Here is a 17,464-nt window from a genome sequence, read left to right on the forward strand (position 1 = left end):
CGCTTACCTCCATGGCAGACAGACCAATAACAAGCATTTCAAAGAAAAGCAGGGCGGAAATCAATTAGTAGCAGGATACTAGGTTAAGCAAGAGCAGCAGCGTTTGGAAAGGCCATAAATTGCTTTAGCAGATAACAAGCAAAAGCGAAGCGAAAGCACATGACCAAGGAGGAATGCAGCTGCCAGCCTGCTCGCTCTCGAGAGCAAAATGCCATGGGAGTTAACATTTTAAGAAGAGGTGGGACATGCACCCGCCTTTGGCCAATTGCGTGCTTTCATTTTTTGAAAGCCACACGCAAAGGCCAATTGATGAGACAACCACACACACGAGCTTTCTGAAAGCTTTCTGAATGTCTGGAGTGATTCCAAGAGGCCCTCTCCTAGAGCAGCCCATGCATGCTGCGCTAGGCTCGAACCTAAAAAACAAGGTGCTGATCCTCAGAGGCTGGACAACTATAGGCCTATATCCCTTCTCCCCTTCCCAGCCAAAGTATTAGAGACGCATGTAGCCAAACTTCTTAGCACCTTCATAGAAGACACCCATTTTGTAGACTCACATCAGGCAGGTTTCCACTCATCCCACTCTACTGAATCTATTATTCTATCCGTCATGGATGACTTAAAAGGAAAGGCTGATGAAGACTGCACTCAAGCCTTGATTCTCCTGGACCTGTCTGCGGAGTTCAATACCGTCAACCTTGACATGAAGCGTACTGCTGCAGCAGGTCTCAGAGGTGCTGCCCTAAATTGGCTTCAATCCTTCCTAGAGGACCTAAAACAATCAGTGTGGCTATCGCCTTTCAAATCTGGCATTGTCAACTTGAATTGTGGAGTACTGCAGGGCTCTTCATTGTACCCGCACCTCTTCAGTGTATATATTCGCCCCCTCATATTCACGCTTCGTCAGATGGGCACACAGATTTACAACCATGCTGACGATATACAGTTGATCTTTTCCATCGATGGCTCTACAAATTCCAAAGAGTTCCTCAGGAATACCATGCTGCTCAGGAATTGGATGAAAAAAAAATCAATTAAAACTAAACTCCGAAAAAAATGAAATCATCATCCCCAATAACAAACTTCAGCATTGGACTCCTACCCATTGGCCTGCGGAGTTAGGACCTGCACCTGCCCCTAAGAACTCGATAAAGAGCCAGGGCCGGACTGGAAACTGTAATTGGTCATAGCAAACTGCTCGGACGGCCCCCTGGGGGTGCGGCCGAGCTGTTTCCAAGGGCCAGTTTTGGCAGATTTTGTTACAGGGGGCCAATATTGCCGTTCCCGGTAACCAAAATGGTCCCAAAGGGTCCCAAAACCGGCCCCCACCCTTCGCGGCCCACCGCGGAAACTCCTGGTGTCCACTATGGCCAGTCTGGCCCTGTAAAGAGCCTAGGCATACATATTGACACGGATCTCACCATGGACACGCAGATTGGGGCAGTCACCTCTGCCTGTTTTTTCCAACTGCGGAAATTGCAAAAAATCAGAAGGTTTTTCAGCAGAGAGGCCAGCATTCAAATCATCATTGCCTTGATCCTATCAAAAATGTATTACGCTAACACAATTTACCTAGGCCTCCAGTGCAACCAGATACACCGGCTGCAGCTGATTCAAAATCAGGCAGCTAGAATTATCTATCAACAAGGCAGACGCTGTCATGTCAAGCCGCTGCTGAAGGAGCTGCACTGGCTTCCAGTGGAGCAGCGTTCCATGCTTAAAACAGGATAAATCCTGTTCAAAACTATACATGGTACTGGCCCAAAGTACATATCCTCAAAAATTCACAGGTACTCTCCACAGCGCACTTTAAGATCCATGCAGATGAATCTATTGGTGGTTCCGGGTTTCAGAAGCAAACGGACTGCAGTGTTGCGCTTCTCAATACAGGGATCCAAATTTTTATCTGCCCTGCCCACGTCACTGAGACTAGAAACAGACCATCGCGCTTCAGGAAAAAGCTGAAGACCTGGCTTTTTACCCCAGCTTACAGATAGACGTGAACCTTTCTTAGCGGTGACTCCAAAGGACAAATTAGCGCCAAGAGACCTGTTGGTGAACGTGCACTCTATACATTTTCAATAACATAACATAACAGACAAATATCCACGTTTAAAACTGTGCTATCCATCACAGAATAACCTTTATTTCAAAATATAACCACAAGGTGGTGCTGGAATACAACAGACAGTCCCAGAAACTACGAACTCCACTGAGGGCAACAAAGCAATTCCAGGCAGATAGGCGGTTAGGAATAGGCAAAGTGTGCTCTTTTATTTCAGGGAGTACCTGACCTTGTATTTCGCTGAGAAAAAGTAATCCAGAATGTAGAACGGGGATGATTTAAGCGAGCGCTTTCACCAGTGCAAATACATTTGTTTACACTACAGAGTGCGCTTAGGCCACACCAGAGTTTAATAACGCACGCTTGACAACCCAGTAGCTTAGCAAATCCAGACTATAGATGACAACGATTCTTAAAGCAGCACTAACCTGTAGAAATCCCTTGCAAAACTCGACCCCCTGGATTCATGAGACACAAAACTCTGAGGTCACTGAGCATGAAATGCCTGTAGCTGTGCAATCGCGGGGTTTGGACAGCAGAAATCCCGTTGGTGTATTAATTAGTAAATTATCAGAATAAGATAGTCTTCTTTAACTTCAATTAAGTCTATGAGGTTGCAAAGCGGCCGCAAATCCGTTATTTAAGCAAGGAGGGAACTCTTAGGCTACATGAACTCACCTGATTAGTTAAATGAAGGCACTGGTTCAAAACCAGGCATCAGCTCGTCGCCAATTTGCTGTGTTCTTATCCACTCACTGCTCCCAGAAGAGAATGATCAATCCTGGGTTAGATACGGATGTGAGTTTGTTTCAGTAGCTCCGCAGTGCAGCCGTCGTCAAAGAATCCAGAGACAAACTAACTCGAACTTCAGTTATAAACATAAGCTCCACACAGCTGACATGGGAGCATTCCAAGTAGTGAGGTATACACTATTCCATCCAGAACCTAGCAACACTATAGTCTATATTTAGGGCGATGCCCTGTGTGAGCCGACATCACCTGGCAGGACGGCCCAGCCTGCGGCCATTTTGTTGACAGAGCCCAGCCTTGTGCCGGCATTCCCCCTTTGTGAGCCCCTTGGATAGCCTGAACTAGTAACTGACGTATCAGCTACTACTGTGACCTGCCGGTTTACACTACTGATTTTTAAATTGACCTGTCCCCTTTCCCTGGCAATAGCACTGATCTCCAGTCACCATACGATCTCCATCATACTTTAATCTAGGCAGTTTTAGCCATGGACATTTTTTCAATGAAGTGCATGGTCCTTCGTGTTCATTTTTACAGTTTTTTTATTATTTCATCTACCCATATGAATCTCCAATGCCTCTCCTTTGTGTTTCCAAATCCCGCATTTTTGCCTTTTTCTTTCCATTTCTTCTTTTTTGGAGGCATTATTACTTAGTCTGAACATTTCTTAATTTCTTCACTTTAATCCACCTTGCGTTTTTTTCTTTTTCTTTTTTGCCATTATCAATTACCACTACAGGATTGTCGCAGTTGACCGGTTGACCTCTTTGCTACATTCAAGAGTGTTCCAAGGATTTTGTTCCTCAGACTGGTACATGTTGAGCATGTTAACTGTAGGGACAGGTGATTTTTCTTTTTTAAATCTACTTTTTTTCTAATTCACCAGTAGAGCTGATATTGGCTAAAAAAAGAAACGCCTACATATATTTCACTGTCAGACTTGAAAAAAGGGTGGATTAATTCCCTGAACATGGGAAAACATAGCAGGCAAACATGGGCTGTCTACCAATCAGAAGGGTGCAATGTAAAGAACGATTATGATTAGCTGATGGCAGTCAATTAGCTAACTGCCCTACCCACCCATCTCTAAATAGTCCATGACCAATGGGATGGTAATCTCGTAGCGATTCGTAATAAAAACAAATCCAAATTCAAACCGCAATTCACTTCCATTTGGCGCAGAATGAAAACATTTACACATAGTATGTGGGATAATGATTCTGTGTTACAATTGTAGCACAAAAATCAGGACAGTCTAATAACCACGTTGAAATGATTTATTTTGTCATAGTAAGATGTCCTTCTTCATCAAAGTATTCTTTCCACCTCAGATGGTTTACTTTTTTCCAACATATACAAACAAGGGGGGGGAGCGAGAAGTAATATCGGGGTTTGCTTGCCTTCCCAGAACCTGTTTATCAGAATACAAAGGGGGTCATTAGGATGGCGGAAGGACAGCCACCGCTGGGCCGGCAGTGGTGGTCCTTCCGCCATCACACAGGAAATTCCCACTGCCGAATTAGGATGGCGGTGGGAATCCCAATCTGTCCGCGGCGGACGGAAAGTCCATCCGCCACGGTTCCGCAAGGGGGTCCTTTTCCACCCGCCTTGTGGAACCAAAACACAGGGCAGCATTGGGATTACGATATCCCTTTCCGCGGCGGTCATCCCACCGCGAAAAGACTTATTCGGGGGCCCGTTGCGGGCCCCCACTGAGTTGGGTAGGGGGGGTGCACTGCGGAGGTACCCATGGTACCGCCCTGCATTTCCCTGCACTGCATGCCATTTTAACATTGCGTACGGTGCTGCAGCCAGCAGCACCGTCAGCAATATTAAAGGCCCTGGATGCGCCTGCCAGTATGGCGGGCGCATCATATTTGCTGTGGTGAGACCGCCGCTTGTCTGGCGGGCGGTCCCGAACACCGCAACGCTGGCGGGCGGACTCAGGTCCACCTGCCATCGTTATGGCCCCCAAAGTGAGGGGACCCTCTTATATTGTCTGTCCCTTTTCCTTACATCACTAGGGGGAATCCCCTACGTTATTTCAAGGATTTTCACCCACTGGAACTACCAGTGGCATGCTTCATCGAGTCCTCATACAGATACCTAGTATATCTGGCCAGGCTCGACCTTGCAAACCAAGAGAGATCTTTGATTGTCTAAGGCATCCTCAAGAATTTTATTGTTAGAAGCACCCTGTCAAGGAAATAACATATATAGGTGGGGACACTCAATGAGGAAGCTAGTATGCTCCGTATCGCTAGGTCAACATGTTTCAGCCTTCACACCAATGCCTCACTGGGCTAACTGTCTTTCTTGAGTACCTCATGAGGATCCTAATCAACTGCTCACTGCTCCTTGTTCACAATAAAAAGTGGAAACAACAATTCACCAGAATCATGTGCTTCATACAAACAGACCCATTTGGTCAAGTTTTCTGTGTTTCTATTAAAACACTCCCTTCATTGCTCCATGGGGTTAAAGAGGTGGGTGGACTTTGTAGTTACACATTTGTGAAAGGTACTTATCGTGGCTCTGAACCTATTTGGCTCCTCTCTTCCTTGCATCCCCCTTATGATACTGTCCTGTCACTGTATCTGATCCGTTTTACTATTCCAGATTTCTGTAGTTATTCGCAAAAATCTATGCATTTTAGAGTATGGCTTGTGACTGACAGAAGTTGAGCTCTCAAATGGGCTGGACAACTGAATAGATAGGTCACTGTTAAGGTTTATAAACAAAATCAACACTGAGAAATCTTGACATAAACAAATGCAATGGACTCAATATTCTTCTTTAGAATGCATTTATTTGTTATTACTGAAACAGAGGTTCCTAAACTAGTATCAATGCAATGAAACATCAACATAAAGCACTGAACTGTTAAAATCAACTATAGCAAAGGAAAAAATAACTCTAGCGGGATGAATTTTCTCACTACAGATGTTATGCACTAAATTAACAATAAGCTATTTTTGTGCCAATATAATACTATAAAGAGTCCAGTTGTACTTTTCTAAACACCACAAAACAATGGATAACGCTTAACTTAAAGAATACCAGCAGATACGCAAACACTATTCCATTCTTCAATTTTGTGCTGTTTAAAGCTAAGAAATGTGCTTTCTGCACGTTTCTCAGCATAACATCTAACAAAGGGGTTCCGGTTTTCTGTCTCAAATGAGTTATATGCATTGGCCCTCATTTTTCTTTCAAACCAAGTTTATTTTAGGGCACGTTACACAGTCCCATGCTCTGGGTTGAATGAAACTCAGAAGCAACATTTAAATGAGTATACTATTCTCGTAGAAAACATACTGTTAGTAACCAATATTCTAACAAATACTGGCATGGTCATACAGGTTTGAGTTACATGGTGTTATTTACATTTGAAGTAGCTGGTCTCTGTAAAAATCTATTCCTACAGGAAGCTACGATCACAGTATATACATAATAAAAATATCCTCTGAAACCAATGTAACAATTTCAACAAGCATTCAGACACAATGCAGTTTAAAGACATAAGCACCAGAAGTAACGTTTGTGTTGTGTAGCTAAAATAAAATAAACAAGTAAAACATTAAAGAGATTATTTAGCTTCTATCAGCTGCAGGAATGTGGGATTTCCTACAGAAACAGTATTATATCTTGCTTCTTTTTTTGGGATACCAGTTGCGGCAGTGTTGCAAATTTTTTTTCACAATGTACTTGTAACCAGAACAAACAAACTCTCTAACATGAAATACTGATTGTTGGCAAACATGAAACTGAAATCACACTATCTGTTTTCCCATCTTGAACGGCAATTCAAGACATTTCTTCTAATAAACGGGTAAACAGTCAAGGCAGCTGGTGGTAAAAAGTATAACACAATTGGCTTTACAAAAAAACTAAATTTAAGGGAGAACACAAGCACTGTGCACTGATGGGGCAATCCTATCTGGGTAAATGTTTTTAACCGTGGATTCTCATGTATTGTGATCATCCACTGAGGTTAAAAAATAGACCAATGAACTCTACAAATCATGCAATTTTGTATTTTCGTTAGTTAAAAAAAAAAAAACAGTGACAGAGTGCCACTATTTGTAGTATATCGCAGTACACTTCACCTAAGACAGTGTACAGAAGTAATGACAATTGCAACTGAAAATAGTACAACTCTGCAACACACAAGAAATAGTTATGGTTTGGGGTACATGCATACTAAGTACGGTATGAATGTCATGTTAGGTATCTCAACGGCAACTGTACAGCATAAACAATCTGATAGATAAGAACAACTCAGTTATACAAAGTAACATTTTTAGATGCAAACTTTGGAGACCAGCATGGTGGTCCCTTACTTCATAATCTCAAATAAAAAAAAAAAGTTGTTCCACTTAGGGAAATTCAGTGCCATGCAGAGGCGTGTGACACTGGTCCATGCTGGAATTACGTAAGACAGATCTAATTGAGAGTAACATTAATTATGCTCCTACACTTATAGTTTGAATATTCCATTTCATTAGGGACTGCTCCTCAAGACCTGCCTCCATAAAGCATTAAATTCCTCTTAATCTAATGGTGTTGTTTCTACTGCGTCCAAAAGGTATGTGAGAATGTGTATAAACTGTATCAAAGGAGGCATAAAAAATGTGATGCATTAAAAATACAAGTAACAGATGTAAATACCCACTTATGTCACCTGACTGTAACACATTCTCTTTGAATATGTTGAGGAGTAAATATACATAAGCTTTGTGTTCTCTCTTCGGAACTGAAACTAGTGTGCCTACTACAAGAATGGAACCTGCATAGAAAATGAAGAAAATGTTAGAAAGAATTTCTAACAACAAACTTATGCTACTGGTTGCTTACCAAGTTAATTATTGTGTCAATAACCATTTTACCAGTGAAGTATTATGTGTAATATACAGTATAATATGGATATCAGAGAACTTTACACATTCTTTTGTCACATTTCCTACACAGATCTATTACCACAAGTTCGATGGAATTTGTCTATTGAATAGTAATGGAAATAGCCAACCTCCAACAGTTTTTTTTATTGAATTAGTTACATTGAGAATATTTATTAGCAATCTATTGCATTTTTTTCTACTAACTGCAGGCGTTCTTGGTATGTTAATACCAATACCACTAGTCACTCATGTTACCATTCTCGCTCTGGAGAACCTAAACCAACCTAATTCTGCACCAGCATTCTGCAGTCAGAATTTGTGTTCTTTGTCCCTTCCGTTTTAAGTCTGAGATTGACATGCTACCAAAGAAGAGTTCTCTTAGCATAAGAACAAGAAAGAGTGCATAAAATGTAAAGTGCACCTTGCAGCAAACTGACAGATGACGAGTGAAATGGCACCGGTGAACATGAAAGAGAACAGACTGTGTCCTGATAACAGTCACCTACCCATGATCCAACATAAATGAGTGTTTGCTTGCTTGTTTCACATATGTCCTTGAGAACCAGTAGCTAAGCTAAATGGACAGGGCCAAATTATTTACATTGTGTGTAACACAGCATCACTTACAATGGTTTCTGATAATCTTCATGGAGCGCATTACAAAATATTAGAAGTTTCTGTAACTACAGCAATCGTCGAACACTAAACAAAAAAGTTTCTTTTCAGAGCATTTTGAACTCAATTTTTGGGATTCATATGTGATCTGTTGAAACTTGTACTTCACTAAAACTAATCAAAATGACGAAAAAAACTTTAAATCGCTGAACTTATTTGTAAACGATTACTTTTCCTTTGCTACATTACAAATATTTTGTGCTTTAGCAAGCTTGTGAAAAATAAGCCCTAAACAACCTGGTTTTTCATTTTTACCTTGGAGCATCTGTAGTTGTGTAATTTTTGTTATAATTAACAAAACAGTTTAAATAGCAATGGCTAAAACTGACAAATCTAACATTTTTAACAATATTGTCTGTTTACCTTTTATTTAGAACAATTATCAAATCTCTCATACCTAAATGTCCAAAGATAAAATTCTGGTATACTCACAAGACTCCGTTCAAATCAATTAATTGAAATGCACTAATTAAAAGAAGAAACAAACATGCAATCTTTTGCATGCTCTCATGGAATTATATATAATGGATACTTGTACAAGCATTCCAGATGAAATGATCAATCTTTAAAAATGTTTTCCAATGCAAGTTGTGCATTTGTATTACAATATGAACTGCCTGCGAATGAGAACATAAAAAACATAGACATTTATGGGTTTTTTGGAGTTTCAAAATGCGCCTTTGAAAAGTTCGGCATCCCAAAGAAAATCCACTTAAACAGGACACTCATTCTGTTAATTTCATCCAGGACGCTTTACAGTATTCAAATCTATTCTTCCTCTTCTTCCTCTTCTTCTTCCTCCTCATCATCATCCTCATCATGGCAGTGTGTGATCTCTTGTGGCGCCAAAGGAAAGAGGTTGGGTGGTTTGATCTCACTGACAGACCGGGTCAGGTGGTGGCGTTTATAATCAGAATCTTTGAAATCCACAGAGTTACGGTTGCGTGTTGCTAAAGGCGATTCCTTTTCATTGATGTCAACATGAATGTGCTCCACTGTTGACTCATGTGGCATCTGCAAAAAACATACCCACTATTATTCAAATGTTTTACTTTCTAACTACGACAAACATACATTGCAAAGTATGGCAATGGAATAGGTTTTCTTGTATCTAAAAAGAGACATACATAGATGGCTCCAATATATTTTTTCAATCACTTCTAGACATGTATTAGTTTGCCTTTCAGAAGCCCTACAAGTCACCTTGTTTCTTGCTTCAAATGTTCAAATGTTCTTTAACACATCATCTGTTTGTACAGTATATAAAGGAGCTGCTCAAGGCCTAAATCTTGGAACTGCCCAGAGAAAGTTCTTGGTGCATATTTGAGGCTGAATGGTACTACTATGTATTGGTATTAAGCTTTTTCCAGCAAGGTAACAGAGAAACTTTGTGCTTTTTAGGTCTCGGCTAGACAGCGCATGCACAGTCTCGAAGAGACGTGCTGTGTTCAATCTGTGGGCTTCAGCCCACCCATCGGCTTACCATTTGCTCGCTCCATCGAATAGCTCATATCATTTGTCCCCATTTATCCATGGCATGCATGCATCATGCCTCTTCTTGTGTTTAACCTTCCCCAGAGCATGGACCAATTACTTGTGTCCATCCACTGCTTCCATTTTAGGAGCTACTTTTTTCTATGTGTTTGAGCACTCTATACTAGCGCTCGTGTTTTCACTCGCTCATCGAATACAGTGACTTATAAAATTAATTATTTATCCGATTTTTCTGTTTTACCTTTTTCTTACCAATAAAGTGCAGATTCACCTTACTTAATTCACAGCAAACATGAAGAACATGCTGCGTACCTGGCATCTTTCAAAATTCATTTTACAAAACTCGGTGGCAGTACAACGAAGATCCACATAGTGATTCCTTCTGATAAGTCAATGTAGGTGAAAGAGACTGTCAGAGCCAAACCAGGGCAAGTGCTTATCCCAATTACATTTGAATGAGTGAAAGAAAAACATCCACATTTAATGCAATAAACCCTGATGAAGAGTGGTAAGGAAATAGCCCTTAAAATAACAAACTTTGAAAAGTTTCACATGAGCCTACTGTAACAGCTAATTACCAAGGATATTCCTCTGCAGACTCAACGTCATGCATTTTGCAGCTGTTAAAGTCACCAGTCCCACAGCAGAGAGCATCAACAGTTCCAAGCCCGGCCACAAAACACTAAAAAAAAAATACATGCATGCCGAACACAAAAACCTGATGCAGCACCTCTGAGGTTACTGAAGCTGCAAGTTAGTTTGACTGATCAGAACGTGAATTCACAATACCTAAAGCTGTAAGTCTGCCAGTCAATCCACCAAGCACTTCTAAAAGGTTCATAAGGGGATCATGTTGCTTTTCAAACCCATCATCAGAGCTACAAGTGGCCTTCTTCACACTCTGAGTACACAAACTGTAATTAAAAAGGACAGAGACGTGTGGTTTGTGGAACGTCTGCGCAATCTGATGTCAAGTTACTCTGAGGTGCCTGCTCTGCTTGCCAAGGCGCATCGGGAAAGACGTTGAAAGCAGCGTCCAAAACACCCCTATCAGGAAAGACAAAGACATGATTGAGGAAAGCACACGGCGCGTGACATATTAAAACGCCAATAGTTAATCGCTTTCCTAAAATTAAAATGATGAGCACTAGCCTAGAGGCAGGTGGCAGAGTGTTTTAATTTTGCAAGGATCATTTATAAGTCAACCCTTTTCAAATCTAGATACAACAAGCATTGGCAAAGTCAATAGGCTTCACCTATGGGTTAAAAAGCACTTTGACATGGTCAGCCCAGACCGATTCATAGTGCTTTTATTCCATGACTTTCAGCCATGATGAAAAGCAGCCGTGCTGCTATACAAAGTGGCTAAAAGACTGACAACGCCAGTAGTTCTCGGGTTGCAGAGGCCTAGTGGTTTTGCCAATGCTTGTTTTCTATTGCGATGTGGACGTAAGCATCCACAGAGCACTTCCAGTCTCCCTTCATTAGTTGTTGATAAATCTGATGGAGAGAGAGCATTCTGAATTTCTCTTTCTTGATGAATTTGTAGGCTTGCCTCAAATCGAAAATGGGTTTGAACTCTTTCTTTAGGCTTTCCTGGGGACAAAAAATATTTTGAATAAATATCTTTCTCTTGCTTTGAGAAAGGAACCGGTCATATTGCTTGTTTTTGGAATAAAAATGTTACTTCTGCTTGAAGGTGAAGTAGGTGATATTGAGGGGCTTTTTTCGATGAAATGGTGAGAGGCATAGCCTTGAATTGAATGTTGTAGCCTTCCTGAATTATTTGTAAGACCCATTTGTCTTTTTGTTTTGTTCTTTCTATTCAAGTTGTCACCCATTTGCAAACAAGACGTACTATAATGATTTCCAAGCATAATTGATGCAAAAGGGAATAAAAAACATTCAAAAGGAGAAAAAACAAACAAAATATAAACAATTCATCACTCCTTCCGGTCCATTTCATGTAATACACCAAAATATCAAAAATAATTACATTAATATTCAGCTTATAGACAAATAACTCTAGCAATATCAACAATTAGTCCGTAAAATACACTGGAGTGGATTTCATTATGGATAGCATAACTCGCCAGTCATAATATAGCCCATACTTTATCAGGATTTAGAAAATATTGGCAAAAGAGACTTCTACACTCTCATACCTTCATGCCCTGGCTTTCACTAAACCATTTTCCAACCATTCCAAGACTGGTGCCCAGATCCTAGCCACCCCCTTTTTGTCGCAGCCCTACCCGTATGCGCATACAAGTTGCTCCCCAGATGGAAAATTGAGATCAGTCTGGCCAACCATTGATTGTAAGTAGGAGGATCTTGTCTGAACCAATCTGAGCAATACAGATCTGAGCTACTGCCATAGTCATATATACAAAATATTGGAACAGGCAGGCTACCTCTTGATTGTCTATTCTTAATAGGATGAGCTGGGGTGAAAAGGGAATCCATATGTGTAAAACATCCTCTAAAAAACTAATGATCCCATTTAAGCCCCTCCAACTTAGCACAATTGTTAAACATATGGGCCTGATCTGCATTTTGGCTACTGCATCACGGGCAAGTTGTACCAACCCTTCTACCCCAGCTAGCTACTTTTGCAGGGGTATAGTAAAGGTTAAAATGAGCCTTATAGTGTTGAGCCTGTAGCCATGCAGATAATAATACCAACTGGCCTATTTCCAAAGACTCATAAAATTGTGCTTCGTTGATACCTCGCTGCTGACTCCAGTTAACTGGAGAAACTTAAAAAAATCCGTCCTTTCATGTCCAAAATCCCCTTGCATCTCATCAAAAGATTTCAATTGATTAAAATGAAAAAAGTCTAAAAATGTCCCTATTCCACATTGTTTCCATCTGCTGCAATAGTTATTGTGAAAGATGGCTGGAAGGACCTGTGCTCTCCACAGGAAAGTGTAGTATTTCTCACAATCCCCAATTTACGCTTAACCTGAGACCAGATCATTAATGCAGATTGTATTGCTTTAAATTTGAAATTTTTTAAAGTAGCTAGGTTCCACTACTCTTAAAAACACATGCATTCAACTCTTCTCCCATCAAAAGGTTGTATATAGGGGGTAAGGTTCTTCCCCAGTTAATCACCCGACTGCTTTCCTATGTTTAAAGTCTTCTTATATTGCAGGGCAAATGTCCAGTGATAAAACCTAAAATTAGGTACTGCCCACCCCGACTTGCCCTAGCTAGCATTAAGTATTTGAGGGGCTTTCAGGCTCTAGCATATGACCATATACAACTGCCTCCGCAGCTTGAACTAGCAACTTTCAAAATCCAAAGGGATGGCCCTGAAAAAATGAAGTACCCTGGGTAGAAAAAGCACCTAGATTACACTGTATCACCCCACTATTGCGAGATGTAAATTATTCATCCGTTGGAAGTTCCTCTATGTATTCTGCAGCACTGGGGCCAAATTTGATTCTACTATCTGCTCCTAAGTATACAGCCTGCTCGGTTCTGCATTTGTCCAAGAACTGTACCCACTCATTAGCCACAATCTCACTTGTATTCTTGTTTAAAAGATACCCAGAAACTTTGTCAAACCTTGCTGCTTTGCCCTCTGATTCCCTTAATACTATTCCAGGTTCAGGTGTAACCAGTGCAATATCATCTGTGTAGGCAGATACTTAGACCATGTGCAACCAATGTAACAATTTGCTCATTATCGACAAGCCTCCTAATTAATGGGTTGATTGTTGGGGACAAAAGGTAGGGGCGAGCAAGGGCACCCCCCTGCCTTGTTCCTCTCATTATAGAGAAAGCCTCTGATTCAATCCCCTCTATTTGCAGTCTGGCTACTGGATTTCTATACAGTGCCTGTGCCGCTCTTATAAAGGCAGAGCCAAACAGCCCACAGGTAATTCCATGCCACCCGATCAAAAGCCTTTTCGGTGTCAAGTAATATCAGGAACATGGCATCACCTGTAGGTCCAGCGTTGTCAAATAGTGTAATTACTCGTCTAGTGTGATTGGTAGTCCTTCTTCCAGGGATAAACCAATGTTGCCATGGGGTTAGCAGTTTGTTGATCACCTTGCTCAATCGGGAAGCCAAGATCTTAGCATACAATTTTGAATCCCCGTTTATTAATGAAATAAGCCTGTAAGACCCTGGCTCAGTTGAGTGTTTCCCATTCTTCTTAAACACTACATTATTAGTACATACCCAGGAAAGCGGAGCTTGTGACCCACCATGCACTTCCTTAAAAGGTTACTGAGATCAACACATAGTTCAGAAAATAAACACGTTATCAAATCTGAGTGGAATTTTGTCTGGACCTGCTGCTTTTCCAGCTGCCGGTGTACCCAAAGCTGTTTATATTTCCTCAAGTGCAAATGGAGCATCTACAGCAGCCCTCCTGTCTGTATCTAACTGCCCTCTTACAACAAGTCCCAGATATTGAGTGATCTCATTTTCTGTACAAGTAGTCTCCAAATGGTACAATTCCCTTTAAAACTCCTTAAAACACCTCAGTATCGCCTCAGCGGTAGTTGCCATTTGCCCGTTTATCCTTAATTTCCTGGATGTTGCTTTGGACACATCTTTTGCTTTGTTTGAAGTGCCAGCAATTTGCCCACCCTCTCATTGTACTCATAGCACTTGGATCGGCAGGCCTGATATTTTTCAGCAGCCTTTCTTGCATGGATGTAATTAATCCTGGCCTTCACCACCGTGATCTTAGATAGTAATTCTTGTGATGCTCTTTTATCCATCACCAATTGCATAAGTTGGGCCTCTATGTTGCTCAGCTCCTTGTTCCTCACTCTCAGTTTCTGAGCCTGAGTTTTCTCTCTACGCAAGTTAAAGCCAAAGGTCTTCCCTCTTATTCCAGCCTCCAGGGCATCCCAAACCACGTTACCAGGGGCACTACCTCTATTCACCTCCATAAAGGCAGGGATCCATTTCTTCATGTGTTCAACAGCAGCTCCCTAACGAATGAACAGGTTTGCGCCTTTTTTTTTTTTTATCAAGGCCCAGATTTCAATCACTATGGGGTTGTGGTCTGACAGGGTCTGAGGAGGCCAGTTGAAACTACAAAATAATCAAGTCTGACATGCTTCTTATGGGGAGCTGAATAAAATGTATTCCCCTGGCCTGGGGCCCTCAGCTGCTTCCACACATTAACCAATCCATGGTTTGATTGAAGGACTTGCACTGCCCAAAAAACTCTGGGATTTCTACCCTCCTAGCTACCCCTGGGCAGAGCATTTGGACCACTGTTGATATGTATATTTAGATCTCCACAGATTATAACTTGAGTAGCCCAGGAAGCAAGTTCGACATTAATAACGTTAATTACTGATGAATCATCCAGGTTTGACCCATAAATAGAGCAAACCGTGATAGCAACATCCCCCAACCAATCCCTCCACCAAGGCCCAATGACCGTATTTGTCTGTGAGTTTCCGAATGACCTCAGTAGCCTTTGTGGTGATCCTTTGTGTAGTGTGTGCCAGAAACAGATACCCAAGGGTTTCCAACAGATGTTTCTTTCACCCTTCTATGTGAGTTTCCTGCATACAGAAGGCAGCTCAATAAAAGTTCAATCCTTCCGCTGCATGCCTCCTTTTACAATGATCATTCAACCCACAGACATTAATTTTAGAAATCCATAGATTTCCTACTTGCACCATTTTGTACATCTTTCCAATCAACCTTATCGTAAAGCAGCCTCCTGCAGAAAGCCAACCATTCCTAACTTCCCAATGTTTGTATCCTTACTTAACCTTTCCATTTCTTGAGTGCAAATCCCCAGCCCGCCCCAACCCCCGTCCCCACATGGCCACCCTTAAGACAGCCCCTCCACCCCAGGCCACCCACATGCACCCCCCCCAACCGAAGCAGTCAAACCAGTCAGGTCTGTAAGATGGACTGCGTGCTCCACTCCCCTTTCAGCATACCACACCATCCATAACTCTTTGCAGTAAGAGAGAAAAAAGAGCAAATATTCTAAAACAAAACAAAAAATAAATAGATAAATGAAAAATTCCACCAACAAGCCAGACAGTGGCCCAAACCACCCTAGATCCCTGTTAAGAAATACCATCGTGTTTATAGCAGAGACAATTCAAAATGCTCAAGCCCTCTACTTCAGCAATATATACCTCAGCATTTCAGCTTTGCAACGTTTGTAAACTCCTTTGAACCAACTTTCCCCCCACCCAGGTCAACCCATACAAATATTCTTTGGTCTTGATTTCAGAGGCAAATACCCATATTTCATTTAGATAAATTATCCTTAGTCATGCAGGGTTCATTAGGTATGCCTCTGCTCCTTTCTTCTGAAAAGGACTTATAAGATGCTTGAGCCTCCAATGCCGTTCCACCTTAACGTGGCAGAAGTCAGGCTTCGTCAAGGAAAATCCATCATAGTTCTGTTTCGAATCAGGGCGAGCCTTCTCAAACACGGCCTGTCTTCACATAAAATTGCAGAAGTAAGCAATTATTGCCCTTGGCTTTAAGGAGAGAGCACCGGTAGCCTGGGTTCACTTCTTTATAAAAAATGAGAACCTATGTGCCATTTGAATCTCTACCTCCCAGCCCCAACTCCACATTACTTGGTCCACTTGTTTTATGCAAAAAATGATGACCATATTGTTGGTAACAGTACATGGTATTAAAATCAGACGAGTCGTCAAACATTTCATTTTTCATAAATGCTGCAGACATTTCTAAATCAGACAACAAATCTGTAACAGTTTCAAAATCCCAATCGTCAGAGTATGTACTGGAGGTGATGATATAATTTAAAGAAATTTTGAATACATGTGGTATTTTTAAAAGTTCAGTGGGACCAAATACATCATATGAAACACTGTCCCAAACTATTCAGTTAGGAAACTGAACTGCTGTAATGTTCACATACGACATATCTGTTCATGATGAGATGACGTATGAGGTTTCAGTATCAAGTTCACATGTGATACTGCAGAGCATTCTGGGAGATAGTGTCTACTCACGAGTAAGGAAAAGACAGTCACCAAACCTATCCAGAATAGTCGGATCAATATTCCAGTTATTATCCAGAGCTGTAGCCAAGGTGAGAATAAATCTGTCTTCTTCAGAAAAATGTAGAAATCAAGAAGTTGTTTTTTGTGGGAAACTGGAGCTGGCAGTGACTCAGGTTCACCTGGATCCAGAGAAAATGTGTTAAAATCGATGAAGTAGCCAGATGCAGTTCGATCTATCCTTTGGTACCTCAGCAGGTTTTGTTGAACTGGTAGATGTCTCCTATAGAGGTATATTGATGTAGATGTTGGTGGCAGGCCAAATTGATATCTGTGTTTCATTTGTGTTTTGATGTTCAATTTCAATAGGAACGAGTTCCATTTCATTGTTGGTAACTCCATTACTACGTATAGAAGACTCTTTGAATGTTATCAGACTTTCTGTCTGAACTTCCTGTATGGTAGAGAGAGGAGAGCGGCGGCTACCCAGGAGCCCACATGGCCTGCTATTCAGGATCAGCCACATAGTGTGGTTTTATCAGATCAATGGAGACAAATCTCTTTTCATTTTTGCCGGCAAGAGGCAGAAGAAGTACTGTTCCTG

General features: G+C 41.3%; 1 protein-coding gene and 1 long non-coding RNA gene across 6 annotated transcripts in view; both read right to left on the minus strand.

The window, feature by feature from the left end:
* The window catches only part of LOC146867679 (uncharacterized), a 144,929-nt gene extending 141,799 nt beyond the window's left edge, over positions 1–3,130 (minus strand). For both annotated transcript variants that reach the window (XR_014966122.1, XR_014966123.1), the window contains exon 1: positions 2,744–3,130. This is a non-coding gene — a long non-coding RNA (uncharacterized LOC146867679). The remainder of the gene's footprint in view (positions 1–2,743) is intronic.
* A 2,474-nt stretch (positions 3,131–5,604) lies between these two features.
* The window catches only part of NT5C2 (5'-nucleotidase, cytosolic II), a 542,012-nt gene continuing 530,152 nt past the window's right edge, over positions 5,605–17,464 (minus strand). For all 4 annotated transcript variants that reach the window (XM_085606647.1, XM_085606643.1, XM_085606637.1 and 1 more), the window contains one exon: positions 5,605–9,405. In XM_085606647.1, the coding sequence (XP_085462773.1) occupies positions 9,160–9,405 (246 nt within the window). In that variant the 3' untranslated portion in view covers positions 5,605–9,159. The remainder of the gene's footprint in view (positions 9,406–17,464) is intronic.

Source organism: Triturus cristatus, chromosome 1_2 (assembly GCF_964204655.1).
Source record: "Triturus cristatus chromosome 1_2, aTriCri1.1, whole genome shotgun sequence".
NCBI lineage: Eukaryota > Metazoa > Chordata > Amphibia > Caudata > Salamandridae > Triturus > Triturus cristatus.